The 16,870-nt window shown below is 47.4% G+C and overlaps 1 protein-coding gene across 5 annotated transcripts in view; it reads right to left on the minus strand.

Annotated features, from left to right (window-relative positions):
- Positions 1-8,576: 8,576 nt before the first annotated feature.
- Positions 8,577-16,870, minus strand: part of GALNT14 (polypeptide N-acetylgalactosaminyltransferase 14) — a 193,156-nt gene continuing 184,862 nt past the window's right edge. For all 5 annotated transcript variants that reach the window (XM_067564818.1, XM_067564817.1, XM_067564816.1 and 2 more), the window contains 2 exons: positions 11,651-11,770; positions 8,577-11,070 (listed from right to left, as the gene is read on the minus strand). In XM_067564818.1, the coding sequence (XP_067420919.1) occupies positions 10,912-11,070; positions 11,651-11,770 (279 nt within the window). In that variant the 3' untranslated portion in view covers positions 8,577-10,911. The remainder of the gene's footprint in view (positions 11,071-11,650; positions 11,771-16,870) is intronic.

Raw genomic sequence — 16,870 nt, forward strand, 5'->3', positions numbered from 1 at the left:
TGGGGTGGCCACTGTCCTTGGGGCCAGCCAGGGGCTAACTGCGCCATGGGCTCTGGCACCTTATGGGGGGCGTTGACTCGCCCAATGACTGCCCCCCTGGGAGACCACGAAGCAGCATTGTGCCTGTGGTACCATGTCTATCCTGGGTCACAGGCACCCCTCTGTGCTGGGGAATGCCCCCTTGACGCCTCCGACCTGGAGGACGATGGGGACTGCCTCCGAAACCACAAGCAGTGCCGACGAGCGGGGTTGAGCTGCAAAGAGTTCGAAGTACCGGAGTGTTGCCTCAGTACTGATGATTTCCAGCACCGCTTGCCTTGTGGCTCTGTAGCAGCCTTTGGTGACCGAGGTCGGCACTGTCCCAAACTCCTCGGTACTGAGACAGACTCCAGCGACAGGATTCTGTGCCGTATCCATGCGCGAAGTCTTCAGTGCCAGGTCTTCCTCCGATGACCAGGTTCTGCGCCACCTCGGTGTGAGCGAACTCATCAGTGCCAGGTCCTCCTCCGACAACTACCGGGTTCTGTGTCGCCTGGGTGTGGGCGAACCCTTCGGTACTGGACAGTGGGAACGGGAGCTGTCTGAGTGCCACCTGGCAGACCTCGATCGGTGGCGCCTCCTGCAGTGCACTGCCTCCAGTGCCGGGGATCGATGTTGGTGCCAAGAGAGAGACACCACGGCCCATGTCAGAGCAGGTTGGCTCGATGACACTGACCTGGAGCGACTACTAGGGGAACAGCTCTGCTCTACCCTAGGTGACTGTCCGGCAGGAGGTCTTCCTCCCCGTACCGGGGATCTCCACCACCATTCAGGGGGACCCAGCGCAGGTTTATCTTATGACATTGGCCCCTTCTCCCTCGGTGGAGGGCAGGGTGTAGGCAAGGCCAACAAGGCTCTTGCTGCCTGAAAAGCCTCAGGCCTCAATGGCATTGGCAGGGGCACTCTTCCACTCCCAAGAGTCAGGGGAGGCTCCCTAACCGGAGATGCAGGCACCGGAGAAAGGGTCTTGACGGGCCAAGTTCGATGCATCTCAGTACTCAACTCTGCCCGTATCGACGGCGCAGGGGAGTGTCCGTGCTCTGCGCGCTGCTTCCTCTTCTTCTTTGGTACTGGTGAAGTTGTGCGGTGCCGAGTCGCAGACAGTGCTGACAGCACGCTCTGTACCGATGCCACACTCGGTACCGAAGTGGAGCGGGTCGGCTTGGACGCCAGGTGAAGCATTGTCTCCATCAGCAGGGGTTTCAACTGAATTTCTTGATCCTTTTGAGTTCTTGGTTTGAAAGCCTTGCAGATTCTACACTTATTCTTCCTGTGGACTTCCCCCAAGCACTTAAGACAGCTGTCGTGGAGATTGCTAAGCGGAAAGGCCTTCCTGCAGGAGGCACATGGCTTGAAGCCCAGAGACGAGGGCATGCCCCGGCCACGCAAAGTCCCAGCTGGGACTGCCTTATCTCTAACTACACTTAACAACTACTTAACTAACTAAAACTAAACACAGATTACAAACAAGTCCAAACAAGGGGAATAGTACTTGCTGTGAGCAAGGCAAGTTCCAGCAACCATCACGGGCAGAAAGAAGGAACTGAGGGGGTGTAGGGCCGGCAGCGTCTGATATACCGTGGCATGTGTGCGGGGCTCCAGGGGGCACCAGAGCCAGCCCTACAAGATCTGCTAAGGGGAAAAAAGTTCCGGGTAACCATGAATGGAGGCGTGCACACAACTATAGTAGAATGGACATGAGAAAGCACTCAAAGAACAAGCTTCTTTTTGTCAAAGGGAAGGTCCTTGATTGTGACCTGCAGCTGTTTAGGAAGATCAGCTGAGTGTAGCCATGAAGATCTCTGCATGATCACAGCAGTTGCGATGCTTCAGGCCACGTTGTTGGCCATATCAAGGGAGGCTTGGAGTGTCGTCCTAGCAAACAACTGTCCTTCCTTTATGATTGATTGAAATTGTTCTTTTTTATTTTTTGGTATGTGTTCAATAAACTCAGATAATTTGATGTAATTATTGTGGTCATAGTTTGCTAATAGCGCAGCATAGTTCGCCACTCTTAATTGTAAGGTCACCGAAGTATATACCTTTCTGCCCAACAAATCCAGTCTTTTAATCTCCTAATCATGAGGTGTGGACCTATGATATTGTTATTTGCTCCTCTTGTTAGCTGCTTCCACAACCAGGGAATTGGGTGGTGGGTGGGTAAAAAGGTATTCTGAGTCCTTGGAAGGAACATAATATTTTTGTCAGTCCCCTTACAGGTGGGAGGGATGGTGGCGGGTGTTTGCCAGATGTTATTGGCAGGTTCTAATAAGGCATCATCCATATGGAGGGCAATTCTTGAGGAAGATGACATTTGCAGAATCTTCAAGAGTTTATGTTGTGATTCTGTTACTTCCTGCAGTGGTATCTCCAGGTTATCCGCTACTCTTTTAAAAAATTCCTGGAATTGTTTAAAATCATTCACCGTGGTAGGGGGCTGGGGAATTATCGCCTTATCTAGAGATGAAGAAGAGTTATGAGGAGATGTATCCCGTTGCACACTCTCTTCCGTGCCATCAATTGGATCAGTCTCTACAGCTGTTGGGACTGATTAGGAGATGACCTGGATGTATGATCCTGGGAAGTGGATAGTCTGCTGAACTGGGTGGAGGAGGATCACGTATCCCATCTGGGCCAATGTATGTGATAAGACGCAGGAGGGCCAAACCATGGGGGTGCAAACCATGGGTGAAGTAGGATATTAGAGTGGTGATGTCTTTTGCGCTCCTGCACTTTGGGGAAGGCTGCTGGGGAGAAAATGTGGCCTCTTCGCACTCATAGTTGTCCTCGCTTAAAAGGATATAGGTGAGATAGGACCCTCTTGAGAGAACTGTATTGGAGATGTGTCAGTGCCATATAATGGGGAGGATGTTATACATTTCCCTTCTCTTTCTTGGTGCCTGCGCTTTTCAGTACGTTTTCTTGGGGCCAGTGTTGTTGGCACCATAATCGGTGCTGGTGCCGGGATCAGGTTGGTGCTGGTGGTTGATGCTGAGGCAGTCATCGGTGCTGACGGTGCTGCTGGCGCTGGAGTTTGAAGCTCGGCTCTTGTCAGTGCCGTGGTCATGGTTGGCGTTGAGACTTGTACCAGTGCTGGTGTGATGACTGTTTTTGTCGTTTTGTGGACCGTTACTTTGACAGTACCATACTCGAATGGGAGTGTCTTGGTTTTTCCTTTTGCGCTGTGCCAAAGCTAGAAGACATTTTAGACACTGTGCCAGACAATGTACCAGAGGGACCTGTAGCCTCTTTGGTACAAATTCATTTAGTTGTTGAGGTAGGTGATCTCTTTTTTTGAGTGATATCAGGCGGAGTCAAGTGTCTTTTTCTTGTGGTCTTGTCCTCAGAGACTGGTTTTTCTTGACTTGTATCAGAGGCAGGTCTAAGAGATCTTTCCATTAACGGTAATTTAAGGCATAGGTCTCTGTCATGTCTGGCTCTGGAGCTTAAGTTTTTGCAATGACAGCATTTTGGGGCTGTGTCCCCCTCTCCAAGGTACTTAATGCACACAGAGTGGCTGTTGGACACGGGCATTGCGTCTCTGCAGAAGGCACACCTTTGGAAACCAGGCGAACCCAGCATATCTGAGGAAAATACACTAACTATTCTAAGGTAAGTTTTATTTTTTAAATAATAGGAAAGAACAAGTTAAACTATGACAGAAACTGAGGAAAAACTGACTAACTAGCTACAAAGAACAAATTGTAAGAAAATTTCGACGAGCTGTGAGGAACCACTAGAGTCTTTGTCTCGGACCACAGACGGTTGAGAAGGAACTGAGGAGGTGGGTCATGCACGTGCCAAAAAGAGCGCATGCGTGACCCGGACAAGTACTGCTAGCAAAAATCTCCGATCGATGACGTGAGGCCGTGCCAACACCTAAAGTGGAGCACCCACAGGGACACTACTTGAAGAACCATGGTTTATACTTGTTTACTAACCCCAATAAACATCGCATTGCCTGCACTTTGAACTCTGGCTTTCTGCTTTTTGTCTGTTAACCAAGAACTGAGGGAAAGAGTGGAGCCCTAACACCACTCCTCATTGTAACCCCTGTGACCAGTAGTTTATCTGTCTGTTCCATAAAGGATGTGAGTCTGTTACAGCTATACAGCCTGGTCCCTTAGCTCAAGATATAGGGATTAGCATACTTTAGCTCTGAAGGCTGCTTATGCAGTCTTTGAAGTGCTGGACAAGGGTGTGGCTGCCAAAATATGGCATAATAAATAATAACACTTAGCAAGCACTCTACCAGTTCAAAGCACTTTACAATTAATAATTATGTCTCACAACACCTGTGTGAGACAGGTATATATTATTCCTATTTTAAAGATGGGGAAAGTGAGGCAACAAGGTTAAGTTATTTATTTAAAATCACTATTGCACTTAGTGGAAGAAGCAATTTTGGAACTCAGCACTTTGATGCTTAGACACTTTCCTCTGGACCACATTTCCACTCCATGCTAGGTCTTTTCCTTGACTGGATAAACATAAATCTTCAAATCAGACTTCCAGTGTAGTCCCCTCACTTCTGAGTTATAAATTTACTTTCCATTTATTTTCCCTAACAACTGAGTGAAATTTGGTGTTTCAGCCAATGCTCTGGGCCTTAAACGCAATGGCTATGCTTGAAGGTGTGAAGGCCAAAAGGCCTTAAATAAGGTGAACCAAATTACAATTTAGGGGGTATGTGTGTTTGTTTCCCCATCTCACATATAATCTTTCAGATTTGGTCTCATTGGAACTTCAATATCTTTTGTAATTATATTGCTAACATAACTTGTTCACCCAGGGTAGCTCATTTTAAAGGCAGCAGAAGGCTTTGTCCTTCTATGGAGTTTCTGCTTTGGATTCAATTTTCCAGGTGGCTTTCACTGAGGCACAAGGACAAATGACTTGTCCAAAGATCAGAAGCCCGGTTAGGATTAGAACCTTATCTTCTTGTCCTTGATCAGTGTAAAAAGCTGCCAAATAGCATTGCTGCTGAGAGTACAGAAGTATAAATTTTAGAGCCAGTCTAGAAATGCCATCAAAGGACTCTGAGTTACCAGCTCTGAGTTTATGGCAGGTGGAATCATAATACATATTAAGGGGGAAAACAAACATAAAAAAAACAAGTTAATCTGTATCCAGAATATTTTAATAAATTAATTAAACCTGTGGGGCAGAGTTAGATTTCACCAGTGCTTGCTTTTCTATGGACACTCAATGCAAGGCTTTTTGTGAGGGCAGTAAAGATAACGTTTTCAAAGTGCTGGATAGTTGCATGACTGCTCATATTGAGTTTCATGGGAGTCATGCTAACACCCCATACATTGCTCTAAAAATGTTGCTGATCAACAGGCTGATCTCACACACTGGGCCACAAAGCATGCTTCAGCTAAAGGGCTGTATGTTAGACAGACTTAGCCCCCCAGGCTGCTCTGCTTCTACAGCCTCAGGACTGCAATACACTTTGCAGCTGCTGTGCCTGCACTACATGGGTGGAGGGCTGAATGATGCAATGGCAGCATTGGTGCAATCCCTCAGCTATGCACCACACCTACATCCAATTTATCTGTGCCCCCAAGCCTCTTCACAAGAGGTTGAGGGAGCACCTATGTGGCACAGCTTTACGGTCACAGGGGATGCAGACCCTATCTTTATGCTCTCTGTTTCCTGCTCCCAAACATCTCATAGCAATTTCACTGCAATTAAAGCCTTTTACAAACCTGACCTGGCCCCTGGAATAGTACTCAGATCCACCCCCACAATAGCAGGGAAGTGAAGTGAATTTGAACAAAGAGCTTCTTCTAACACACATCTACATACCTACATAGAAATGCACATTATTCCTGGGGAAATTCTGCACCACTGCATGAATGAGGAATTCATGTCCCCTGCAGCTTTCTTTGCTTTCCCCCAGAAAAATTACTTTCTGACAGGGAAGCTGCAAGAGTGGTCATGTGCTCTTCCCCAGCAGCACTGGCTCATCGTTTCAGGTGCCCAGAGTAGCCGGTGGAGTGGTAAAGCATTGCAGGATGGGAGGGTTGAGGATGCCCTGCCTGGTGGCTCATACTCTGCACCAGGCTCAGCTGCTAGTCCCAGCTAGGCTGAGGACAGGGGAGGATGGGACTTTCCCTCTTCCCTAGCAAGGAGTGGTCAGTCCCAGGTGAGACCCATCTTGAGAAGCCTCTCCCGGCTGTAGGAAGCTCCTCATACCTCCCCGCTTTCTGCCCCCATCACTCCTCAGCCATGGGGGAAGGAGTCACTGTACAGGGAGCTGCTTCCCCATTCACCCAATCCCTTGAATCTGGACACCCCCACACACCCAGATTCCACACCGAGACTCACCCCCGCATCTAGAGGACCCCTGCACCCACATCACTCCACTGAAACCCCATCCCACACCCTGCCACGCTCCCCCACAGAACCTCACTCCCTGCATCTAGACCCCTGCTCAGCCCCCTGCCTCCAGACTCCCCACCTCTGCACCCAGATCACCCTGTGTGACCCGTCCCGTGCCCAGGGCAGCCAACTGAAAATGCCAAGGTCAGGGCAGGCTGTAAAAGGAGAGCAGATTCTCCCAGCACTGGTGGGTGACACTGAAGTCAGACTTCCCAACCAGCCTCAGACTGCACTTCTGAATCCCCACAGAAGCCAGTATACAAATACACACAGCCCCCTTCACAAATTTCCCCATTGCTTATTGGTAACACAGGAGACTTACATTTATACTGCCTCTGGGGCTGGGTGACATTAACCTGGTTATATATATTTACCACATCAGCATTAAACACATCAACATCGCTACGAACTGGAGAGATTTTTTCCCAATTGCTGTTAAGAGAAGATGGGCTTCCAGGAGGATACAGTTTCTGCTTTTCCAGAATCTGGAGTTGGATTTTGGCTGCTTCTATCTATTTCTGATACGCCTCCTCTTCAGCAGCGTATAGCTCCATCTTTCTTTGATGAGCTTTTCCTTCAGCCTCTCTTTTCCTCTCATCTTCTAGCTTCAGCTTGGCAATTCTTGCCTCAGCTTATTGTCTCATACTTCTGAGTTCCTCCTCATAATCTCTTTCTCTCTCATGCTGCAGACCCTGTCTTTCTCCCAAGGCTTGTAGCTTGATTGCTCTATCTGATTGTGAATCACTCATCCTGAGTAACTTTAACCCTTAACACTCTCAGTATCAAATTTTAAAATTTGGAATAGCGTGAGGTTCTGATCCAAAACCCAAATGTTCTGGTTCTGTGGATCCTGCCGACTACGCCACTGTGACCTGTCCCGTGCCCAGGGTAGCCACCTGAAAATGCCAAGGTCAGGGCAGGCTGCAAACGGAGAGCAGATTCTCCCAGTACTGGTGAGTGGCACTGAAGCCAGACTTCCCAACCAGCCACAAACTGCGCTTCTGAGTCCCCACAGAAGCCAGTATACAAATACACACAGCCCCCTTTACTGCATTTCAGCTTCTGGCTCCCAAATCAGCACTAGGTCCAGTAAAGAGACTAGTTGTTTAAACTCTATGCTCTTTACTACAAAGGTTCCCTCTGACCCCAAGGGGTCAGCCACAGTACCAGATCAATATAAGTTTGGATCTTACCTAAAATACCACGCTGTCAGCCAATCCTTTAGTAACTAAAACTAAAGGTTTATTGTAAAAAGAAAGAAATAAACCATAAGAGAAATGTTAAAGGGTCAAAGCAAATCAGATACATGCAAATGATTGAATGTCCATATACATTTCTATATATTTCTATATATATTCTATATATTTCTTGTATATACATATAGAAGTTTCTAGAAGAAATGTGGAGTTGCAAGCTTGTACAGTTCCCCTGGTATACATTCAACACCTGGATGGGTCTTAGTCCTTCGGTTTAGTTGCAAGTGAATTGATCCAGAGGCAGGTATATGCCAGTAACTGAACAGGAACAAAGGCAAAATGGTTCTTGTGGTTTGATCTTATATACCCTCTGTCCCTGGCCATGTGGCCTTGTGGAATGTTACAAGAACTAAAATGGAGTCCAGAGTCACATGGGCCAGTCCTGGTAACTCTTCAGGTATGCCTTTAGTTTCTTCCTTGGCCCCTTGCATCCGTGACTGTCTTAATGGGCCATTAAGCAGGCTATTGTCCTGCCGCCATTCTATCTGGTGTGTTGCCCAGGCAGGACAATTTGAAATACAGATATCTCAAATATATCTATAACTTCCATTTCACATATCACACATGAACATCATCTGACTTAGCATATTATAACCTTTCTAACAGCACCTGACATGGCATATCTCACATGAATTATTGTGATTTTGACACACTGACCCAATATGACAAATGCTCTCCCCCCATCTACCCAGCATGACACCCCCCACTGAGCCTTCCACACTTGAACCCGCACCCCACTGAGCTCCATCCAGCTGCACCCAGACTCCCACCCTACCAAGCCCCACTTCCCTAGCATCCGGACCCTCCCACTGAGCTCCCCACACCCAGACCCCCCTGCTGAGCCTCCCCCCCCCCCCCGGCTGAGCCCCAACCACCTTCATCTGGAGCCCCTGAAAAGTCCTATTCCCCCTGCATCTGGTGCAGGGGGTTGGACTAGATGACCTCCGGAGGTCCCTTCAAATCCTAATCTTCTATGGTTCTATGATTCTAACCTCCCCACCAAGCCCCTATGCATCCAGATCTCCCCTGCACTCAGACCCCGGCCACCAAGCCTCCCACATCCAGATTGTCCCATAGAACCCTCTCACCCCACACTTGGATCCCTCACACTAAGTCCCTCCAGACTTGGATCCTGCAATGATGAGTATGCCTGCCCCGTACCTGGATATGGAGCCAGGGCTGGGCGTGCGTGTGAGACTCTATTCCTCTCACTTGCTATCTTGGTATGTCTGGCGTGGAGGGGTAAGGCCCTGGGATCTTTCTGGGTCAGGGCCGGCCCTTGCACTGTATCAGGGTAGGGTGCAGCCTCATCACAGAGCCTGTGTCTTAGGGAAGGGGGAGTGTGGTCTGCAGAGAAATCTCCCATATCCATGCAGCCAGTGGCCTGTGTTCCCCACTGCCATGCTGGAGCCTCCACATTTATTTATTAGCAAACAAAATATGCAAAATTGTAATATATTGTGAGGCGATTTTTTATATTTTTATGCAGAATTTTTTATTTTTTCGTGCAGAATTGCCTCAGGAGTAGCACATGCACACATGCAAATGCACATACACTAACACACATATATACACATACACAAATGCATATGTACACATGTGCAGTGAGGTAGTGCTTTGATTTTCTGCTAAGGTAAAGAATAGCATTTGTTGTCTAAAAAACTGGTTTTGGGCCATCAGCATAATGGCTGTTTTTTAACCCAAGGTGGGGAAATGATTTGCTAGATGCACAATAGTTTCTTCACATAGTTCCAGGCCAGAGTAAACTTGCTAAAGCAGAGAACTCCAGATTTAAAACCTCAAGTCAAGCTGTTAATCTACTGCTGAGAGAACACTGGAGTGTAGCAGCAGGAGTTCTTACCAAAAAGGCCAAGGTAGCATTTTGTCTGCTTATTTTGCAGGGAGCAGAAACAATGCAGCATCAAGGTATCACAGTGCAAACATGACACAGATGTGTTCAAGGTAAAACCCAAGCTTTTGGAAGCTGGTTTACCTCCTGAGTCATCCCATCACCATGAGTTGGTGTATTATTTCAGCTTGTCATCTGCAGCAGGAAAAGCAGTTACAATAATAACTGGCTCAGTGAAATCAGGTAACCAGCAATGTCACTGACATGTTTGTGAGATGGGTCTGGGTTTTCTTTTTTGTTCTTATGATCTTATGTTCATCTGTACCATGCAGAAGAAAGTCCCATCCCCATAGTCCTTAGGGTCTTGTGCTAACACCAGCTTTTGTATTAAGGAAATTGGAAAACTCAAATATGGCACAATTACCTTAAAATACAAAAATACTAGTTTGATGACTAGTGTGAAAATTTGAGTTATTCCAGGTTTGAAACATGAGAGACATGTAGTGAGATTAATGCGGAACACTCAATGATCATGGCATGCCCAGGCCACTCAGACAGGAGAAGTAAGTGTGATTACTCCCCTCACATCATCAAAAGGGTTTGTAGATTTAGCACACTCAAACATTTGGGGCCCCTGCAGTGTGATTTACTGGTGGGTGGGTGGTTCCATGTATGGATAGCAGAGAGTGATGCAAAATCCCCCTGTCATCTTGATTCTGGCCACATATGCCAGATGACAGCATTGTCTCTCTGCACAGTGTATAGCACGCAACATGTACACAGATGATATACAAATTATAACGTGCAATATAGCTTCATTCTAGCTACCTGCAGAAGACAAGCTCATTCACGTTAATGAAAAAGTGCAAGGATTACCTGGCATTTTCTGCTCGTCCCCAAGGTGACCATTTTTGTCTCCCTTAGCATCTCCTTCCCCCACCCATCAGCCTCCCCATCACCCATGAGGTCAACTAGACACTTGTCTCGCTGGGTCAAAATCTCCACTTTCCCTCCAAGCCTGTTCCACCAGGGTTTCCATCTTTGCAGTAAAACAATAAATACTGTACACACCATATTGCAGTAGGGCCAGCCCCAGGAACCTCAGCCAAGGCCCAGTATTATTGAAAGACATTTAGGGATTGGTTGTTTGTGGTTCTTACTCATTGAATCTATAACCCCAACAGGCCATTAAGTGCAGGTCTCACAGCCAACATCCCTTCTTCAACCTGGAGCTCCCCGGCCTCACCCGTTTTTCTCCTGTTCCTGCCTCACAATGAACAAGGGCCCCAGTGATTTTGCTGTTGAGTTCCCAACAGCCTCTGCTGTGTGCCATGGCTGCTTCTGATGAAGCTGGTTTTGCTCTTTTGATGCCACGAGCGGTCAGGACATCACCATATCCCAGCGCTGACTCATGACTGTGCTCTCACAAGGGTTGATGACGAGCTCTCTGGTGCTCTCATTTGTGTCGCCCATCATTTCAGTGTCCAGGCAGAAGCGCGAGGCCATGTGCTCAATATGAGAACCAACTTTACCCCATCGCTGTGTGGGAAGACACAGGAAGAGGGATGTGAGTGAGGTTCAAGGGATGGTGCTAGCAATATCAATAGCTGTATAACAGTGATAATGTTTAGATATTCTACTGGCTCAACTCATGCTGCAGCAAGTACCAGGAGATGGCAGAAGGTATTTAAACAAGGAAATCATAATCAATTCTGTATGCCCTGATCCTAGGAGGTGCTGAGCACCACAGCTCCCATTGAAGTCACTGAGGACTGTGGACAACCAGGTCATTAACTTCTGAGACACACTAGCTTCTGATGGATCAGCCAGTGTTAAATGAACTGCGGGTTTCAGTTGGGTTTCTAGTGGACAATGTCCTCAAGGCCAGCGGCAGTAACAGCCATGCTTACTGACACACTCAGCTGAGAAGCCAAGGATTGACTGGGCCATAGAGACTCTGCTACCACTAGCATATTTATCTCCAGGACATAGTTAGAACACAGTGATGGGATGATGCACGGGAAGCTTACACTTCCATCACTTGTGCTGTACCTGCTCTGTGGATAAACTACACCCTCCTGGGCTGTGGAAGAAAGAAACAGATCAACAAAAGGCTCACCTGTTTGCCGTCACCTTCTTTGCAGGGGGACAGCAGCACCTGAGAGCCTGGGAAAAGGGTGTGCACAGACAAGCACAGCTGCTGCTGACGGACCTGATGGTTGTATGTGTATGCCCATTCCTGGAAGGACAGAGAGGAGAAACCAGGACAAAATCCAACTCACTTTTTAGCGTCCTTTCACTGTGAAAGGTGGAAATTAAGCAATTTGGCTCAAAGCCTGATCCTTTTTAAATCAATGGCAAAAGTCTCATTGGCATTAGTAGCAGTAGTGTACTCAAGGGTAAATGTAATTTACCCACTTCTCATTTAGGGAATATGGAGTTTAGTTTCAGTTAGTTTACCCACTACTTTTTTACCACTATACCAATGATCAGTAGTGCAGGGTCAGTCCATTTGGGTTCATGGGGGCACCATAGCTGCAGATTCTTGGGAGTATGCATCATGATTTGGGAATACACGTCTGCGTAAACCACAGGGAGAATCTCAAATCCTATGGAGAGCTGCTGTGAAAAGGCCCTGTGAGGGGAGGGGCTCAAAGAGAACAAGAGAAAGAGGGACAATAGTAGTAGAAAAGATGGTCCCTTCTCTCCAGTAGAAGAAGACAGACAGAAATGATGCCCTCTCCTTTAAAAGGGATAGGATGCTTCCCCTGCTGTGTGGCTGGGGGGAGGAGGAGGATCATAAAAATATAGAATATTAGGGTTGGAAGGGACCTCAGGAGGTTGTCTAGACCAATCCCCTGCTCAAAGCAGGACCAACACCAACCAATGTGTAACTTGGTCTTTAAACCATGATTTGAGGACTTCAGTAACTCAACCAGAGCTTAGGGGTGTATTATAGGAGTGGATGAGTGAGATTCTGTGGCCTGTAATGTGCAGGAGGTCAGAATAGATGATCACGATGGTCCCATCTGACCTTTAAGTCTGAGTCTGAAATTGTCCAGCCAGAGATGCCTCCCCTCCACATGAGTGTGCGTTGATGGGGTTGACAGCAGGCTGTGCCTGGTGAGAAGTAATCCACCCTTCCGCACTATAACTGGGTGGAGTAACTCAACGGGTATGTTTTTTGCTTGTAACTTTACACTAGGCTTAATCCCCACAAAAGCATTCAGAGACAAGTTGGGTGCAGAGAGGGAAAATCAGCAGCAACGGGAAGTGGGCTGCTGAGAGGGCTGGGCAGTGCGGGAAGGGACTGGTTCCTTAGCAGCCACAGAAAGGGAAAACAGGGAGCTGGAGAACGCGAAGTGCAAGAGCACAGGACAAACAGCTCTAGTGGGAGCTGGAGGGTGCGGTAGCCATAGTAGCGGGACAGAGTCAGCAGTGGCAGGGGAGGGGCTGACAACAGAATTAGGAGGCAGCTGTAAACCGGAAGCCATGGGAGAGGCATGGAAACCTCTAAGGAGGCAGGTAACAAGACAAGAGCTGATTCTGACTTAGAAAGAAGTGGGGGAAAAGCTGCAGCTGTTTACAGGTCACCCAGAATATGTGAGCAGCTAGACTGGGGTGGCTCAGTGGAGCACTGTTATTTTGCATTATTAGAGAGCGAGAACACTTTTTACCCTCAATATTGCAACACAGGATGGTTGATTTCAAGATAGACAGCAACAGACTTTTAGCTCCTGGGCTTATACATTCTGTTTGCTCTTGGTGTTTAGCCACCTACAAGGGAAATGTACATTGTACAAAAGACCCAAACCTACAAAGACTTGACACTTTGTCTCATTCTTCTGTGCTTCTTAGGACCAGCCTCCACTATCTTCTAAGAGAAATCAAAGCTGGCGGCTTAAACAGACTGCCCGCAGGCTTGTCAGAGAGAATTGCTCAGGATTGCAACAGAAGCAATAAGCAGGCGTTTTGGAGACGTACACTGCACCCAAAGGGCCTTTTGACAGCTCTTTTTTCTTTTTCAGAGTTCGCTTGATCCTACAGCTACTGAATTCCAAACATCGCACTGTGCATGCTGTCAGCTGCTGTATAAGCTACCAGCCTGGGAAATCGTGTGTCAAATTAGTCCTGCACCTGTCAAGAATCAAGCCTAAAGGGGCCAAATCCAACACCTGTTCTTGATGTCTGTACCTCCAACAAATAGCCTCTTAACCAACCCTTCTTTTAAATAAAGGTGGGCCCAGGCCAAAACCATGGCTCTGAACATGCCTAACTTTGTGGAAGTTAACTTTGCATCCAAAGCTCCTCACTCTGGTCCCCCCTTGATTCACAGAGTACTTCCTTACTACACAAGCAACCCCATTGACTTCATCTGGACTACTCATAGAAAAATATACTATTCCAGTGAGTCTCAGCTTTTCCCACATCAGGAGCTCCTTTCTATACTGCAACCCCCTATACGTACTTCCCTTCTAACTGGGACCATCCTCCCATTTAGAAATGTGGAAAGGGTAGGGTAGGGTGACGGTACTGGCAACCCCCTGATGCCTGCTAATGTAAAAATGACCACTGCACTGAGATTCTCATCTACTACTCATTATAAGGCCATAGAAACTAAACCTTTTTAAGCAGGTTTACACGGTTAGCAGCACAATACGGAATCATCAACCGTTTCAAAAGTGTGATGGGGAAGGAGAGGGGCAATAAGAACCAGTTTCAAAGTCATAATAACCCAAGCCCCTTTCTTAAGGATTGGATTGGTAATGGGAGCATAAAACTATAAGAATGGCCATGCTGGATCAGCTCAATGATCCATCTAGCCCAGTATCTTGTCTTCTGATGGGATGTGACAGTAGACATGAGGTCATGCAGAGACTACAGTAACAGCTTTTCAAAGACAAGCCAGCCGCTTGTTACAAGGCAGTGGAACTGTGTGTGTTAGTGTGGCGGGGGGAGGGGAATGGGGCCAGATGGAGCAGAGAGAGTCACCTGTTGGTCACAATAAATGGTGATCGACCCATGTGCTAAATGTTTTCCTCTGAAATCCCAGCTATGCTAACTCCAGCTGAGGCGTGGGACTATTTTTCAAAGCTTTAGCATCATTCAAGGAGGCATCTGTCACTGCTACTCAGCATCGTTATGAATTAAAGACATTATTTTAAATCATCACCTCTGGCTTAGTTTAGGCTGGCTGACATCTAAAAGGAACTCCTCTCAGCCAATCAGAGAGTAGACAGCTGGCAGCCCTAGATAATGAAGGAAGCCTAGAGAGGTTCTAGCAATGAGACACAAGAGCACAGCTGTGCCCTAAGGCTGGAGAAGGAACCAGGTAAGGAAGGGCTAAAGTAAAACGTTCCTGGAGAAGTGAGGGATGACCTCAGTTTATTAATGAATAATAATACATAATAACTCGATGTAACATTATAATTAGTGTTCTACAGCCCCTTTCATCTAAGGCTCTCAAAGTGCCTCACTGTTACTAGTTGATCAGCTTTCCTAATGCCCCGGTGAGATAGGTATTATCATCTCCATCTTACAAAGAGGGAAGCTGAGGTACAGAGAGGTGACGTGTCTCGGCTAATATCACGTAGGGCATAAGTGCTGGAGCAGGGGTGAAAACTCCCCAGTGTTGGCTGACTTTCAGTCACCTGCTCTAAATATGACATTACACTGTCTCCGAGTGCAGTGAGCAGCTTGCATTTCTATGTTTTAAAACGCCCACGTGGCCAGATCAGGGGCAGTGCAATAGCGCACTGAACTCTTTGTGTGCTACCCTCTACCAGACACACCTACGGACACCTCTTTAAAGTACTAGCCTTTCTTTGCAATTGCCCAGGAAGGCTGATATTAAATGCCAAGAACCTCACTGGGGCCACTTTAGAAGATGTTCTGAACGTGCCAATGCAGTCAAGTGAGAGCAGCTTCTTACACTTCTATTAGTTCTCCACTCCCTATTTTGCCATATAAACCACAGCATGTATTTTGAGAAGGTGGATGTTGCCTTAACACTCCTCACCTACTGGCCCTCATTCTGGATTAGGCTACCACCTCTCTCTGTGACTGATCCACCAGAAAGTGGCCGTGAAGTTGTATTCACTGGGAACAGTTAGAGCACCTGGTGCAGAGCACTTCCCTGGGAAGTAACTCAGTAACACTGCACTGCCCCTGCCACAGTATCCAGTATAGGAGAATGACAGGGAAGCAGCAGGAGTGGGAGGGGGCACGCTGGGAAGAGAGGAGCTATCACCAGAGTGTTCTGCTCTCAGCTATTCATTCAAAATTGCAATAAGTTAGAGCACTCTTGGGGTAAACACTGAGGTCCTAAAGTCACCTTTGCTCCCCCTGCTTGCTGGCTTAGCACCCTGAGAGGCACAGCTCAGAGTTGGGGACACTGCATTTAGCAGGATTACAGTAAAACCTGGATTCAGTGGTCAGAGAAGGTCCAAAGTATGAGGGAGTCTATCCAGGAGGGGGAAAGGGGAAGATTAAAGAGTCTGATCATGGGGTTGGATTGAGCAAAGAGGCAAAGTTCATTGGGGTTTGGAGTAGGAAGATCAAGGAGCTCATTAAGGAGAGGAAGAGAGTCAGAGGTAGAGCAAGGATTTAGGAGGGAGACTCTGTGAGGGGGGATGGTTCTGATGTTTCTCAGACCCTGAGATTTTGATGGACCCACAGTTTTTGTAGTCCTAGTCCACCCCTAAGATTGCTAGCAGTGAATCGCGAATGTTGGGACAAAGCTGCCATGTCAGGACGGCATCATGCTGTAGTTCCCTTGCAGTAGGATACAATCAGGCAGCATCACAGTGTTCTGTAGGAGAGTGGCACAGTCATCTTGCTGCTGCTACAGACGTGCTCAAGTGTATCCAGGCCTAACAGGCTTCTCATTTTTTTTCTCAAGCATGTCAGGCTTCCTGGAACTGCTAATGATTAATGAGTTTATTAAATGAATCCCAGAGTCAAAAATCTATTCCAAAACAGTTCCTGCACAGCCTAATATCAACTGACTTAAGGGCTGGCATCGGTGGACTCACCAGGGAGCTATACTACACCTTCCTCACCAGAGAGGAGAATGCTACAATGCAGGCAGACCCTGTCAGTGAAGAAGGGATGGGCCCAGGAGGAGGCAACCTGGACTTTCCTGGCTCTGCCACTGACTCACTGTGGCAAATAAACACATGGTCATGGTTTTCAAAGGGGCTTAATTATCAGGTGACAATCTGCCTGTGCCTCAGTTTCTCCACCTCTAAAATAGAGATAATACTAAACTACATCAGAAGGGTGTTGTGAGAATAAAGGCCAGATCCTCAGCTGGCGTAAATCACTCCTAGATCACTGA

The sequence above is a fragment of the Emydura macquarii genome, unplaced genomic scaffold (assembly GCF_026122565.2).
Source record: "Emydura macquarii macquarii isolate MOO-44397 ecotype Brisbane River unplaced genomic scaffold, CSIRO-AGI_Emac_v2 contig_2676, whole genome shotgun sequence".
Taxonomy (NCBI): domain Eukaryota; kingdom Metazoa; phylum Chordata; order Testudines; family Chelidae; genus Emydura; species Emydura macquarii.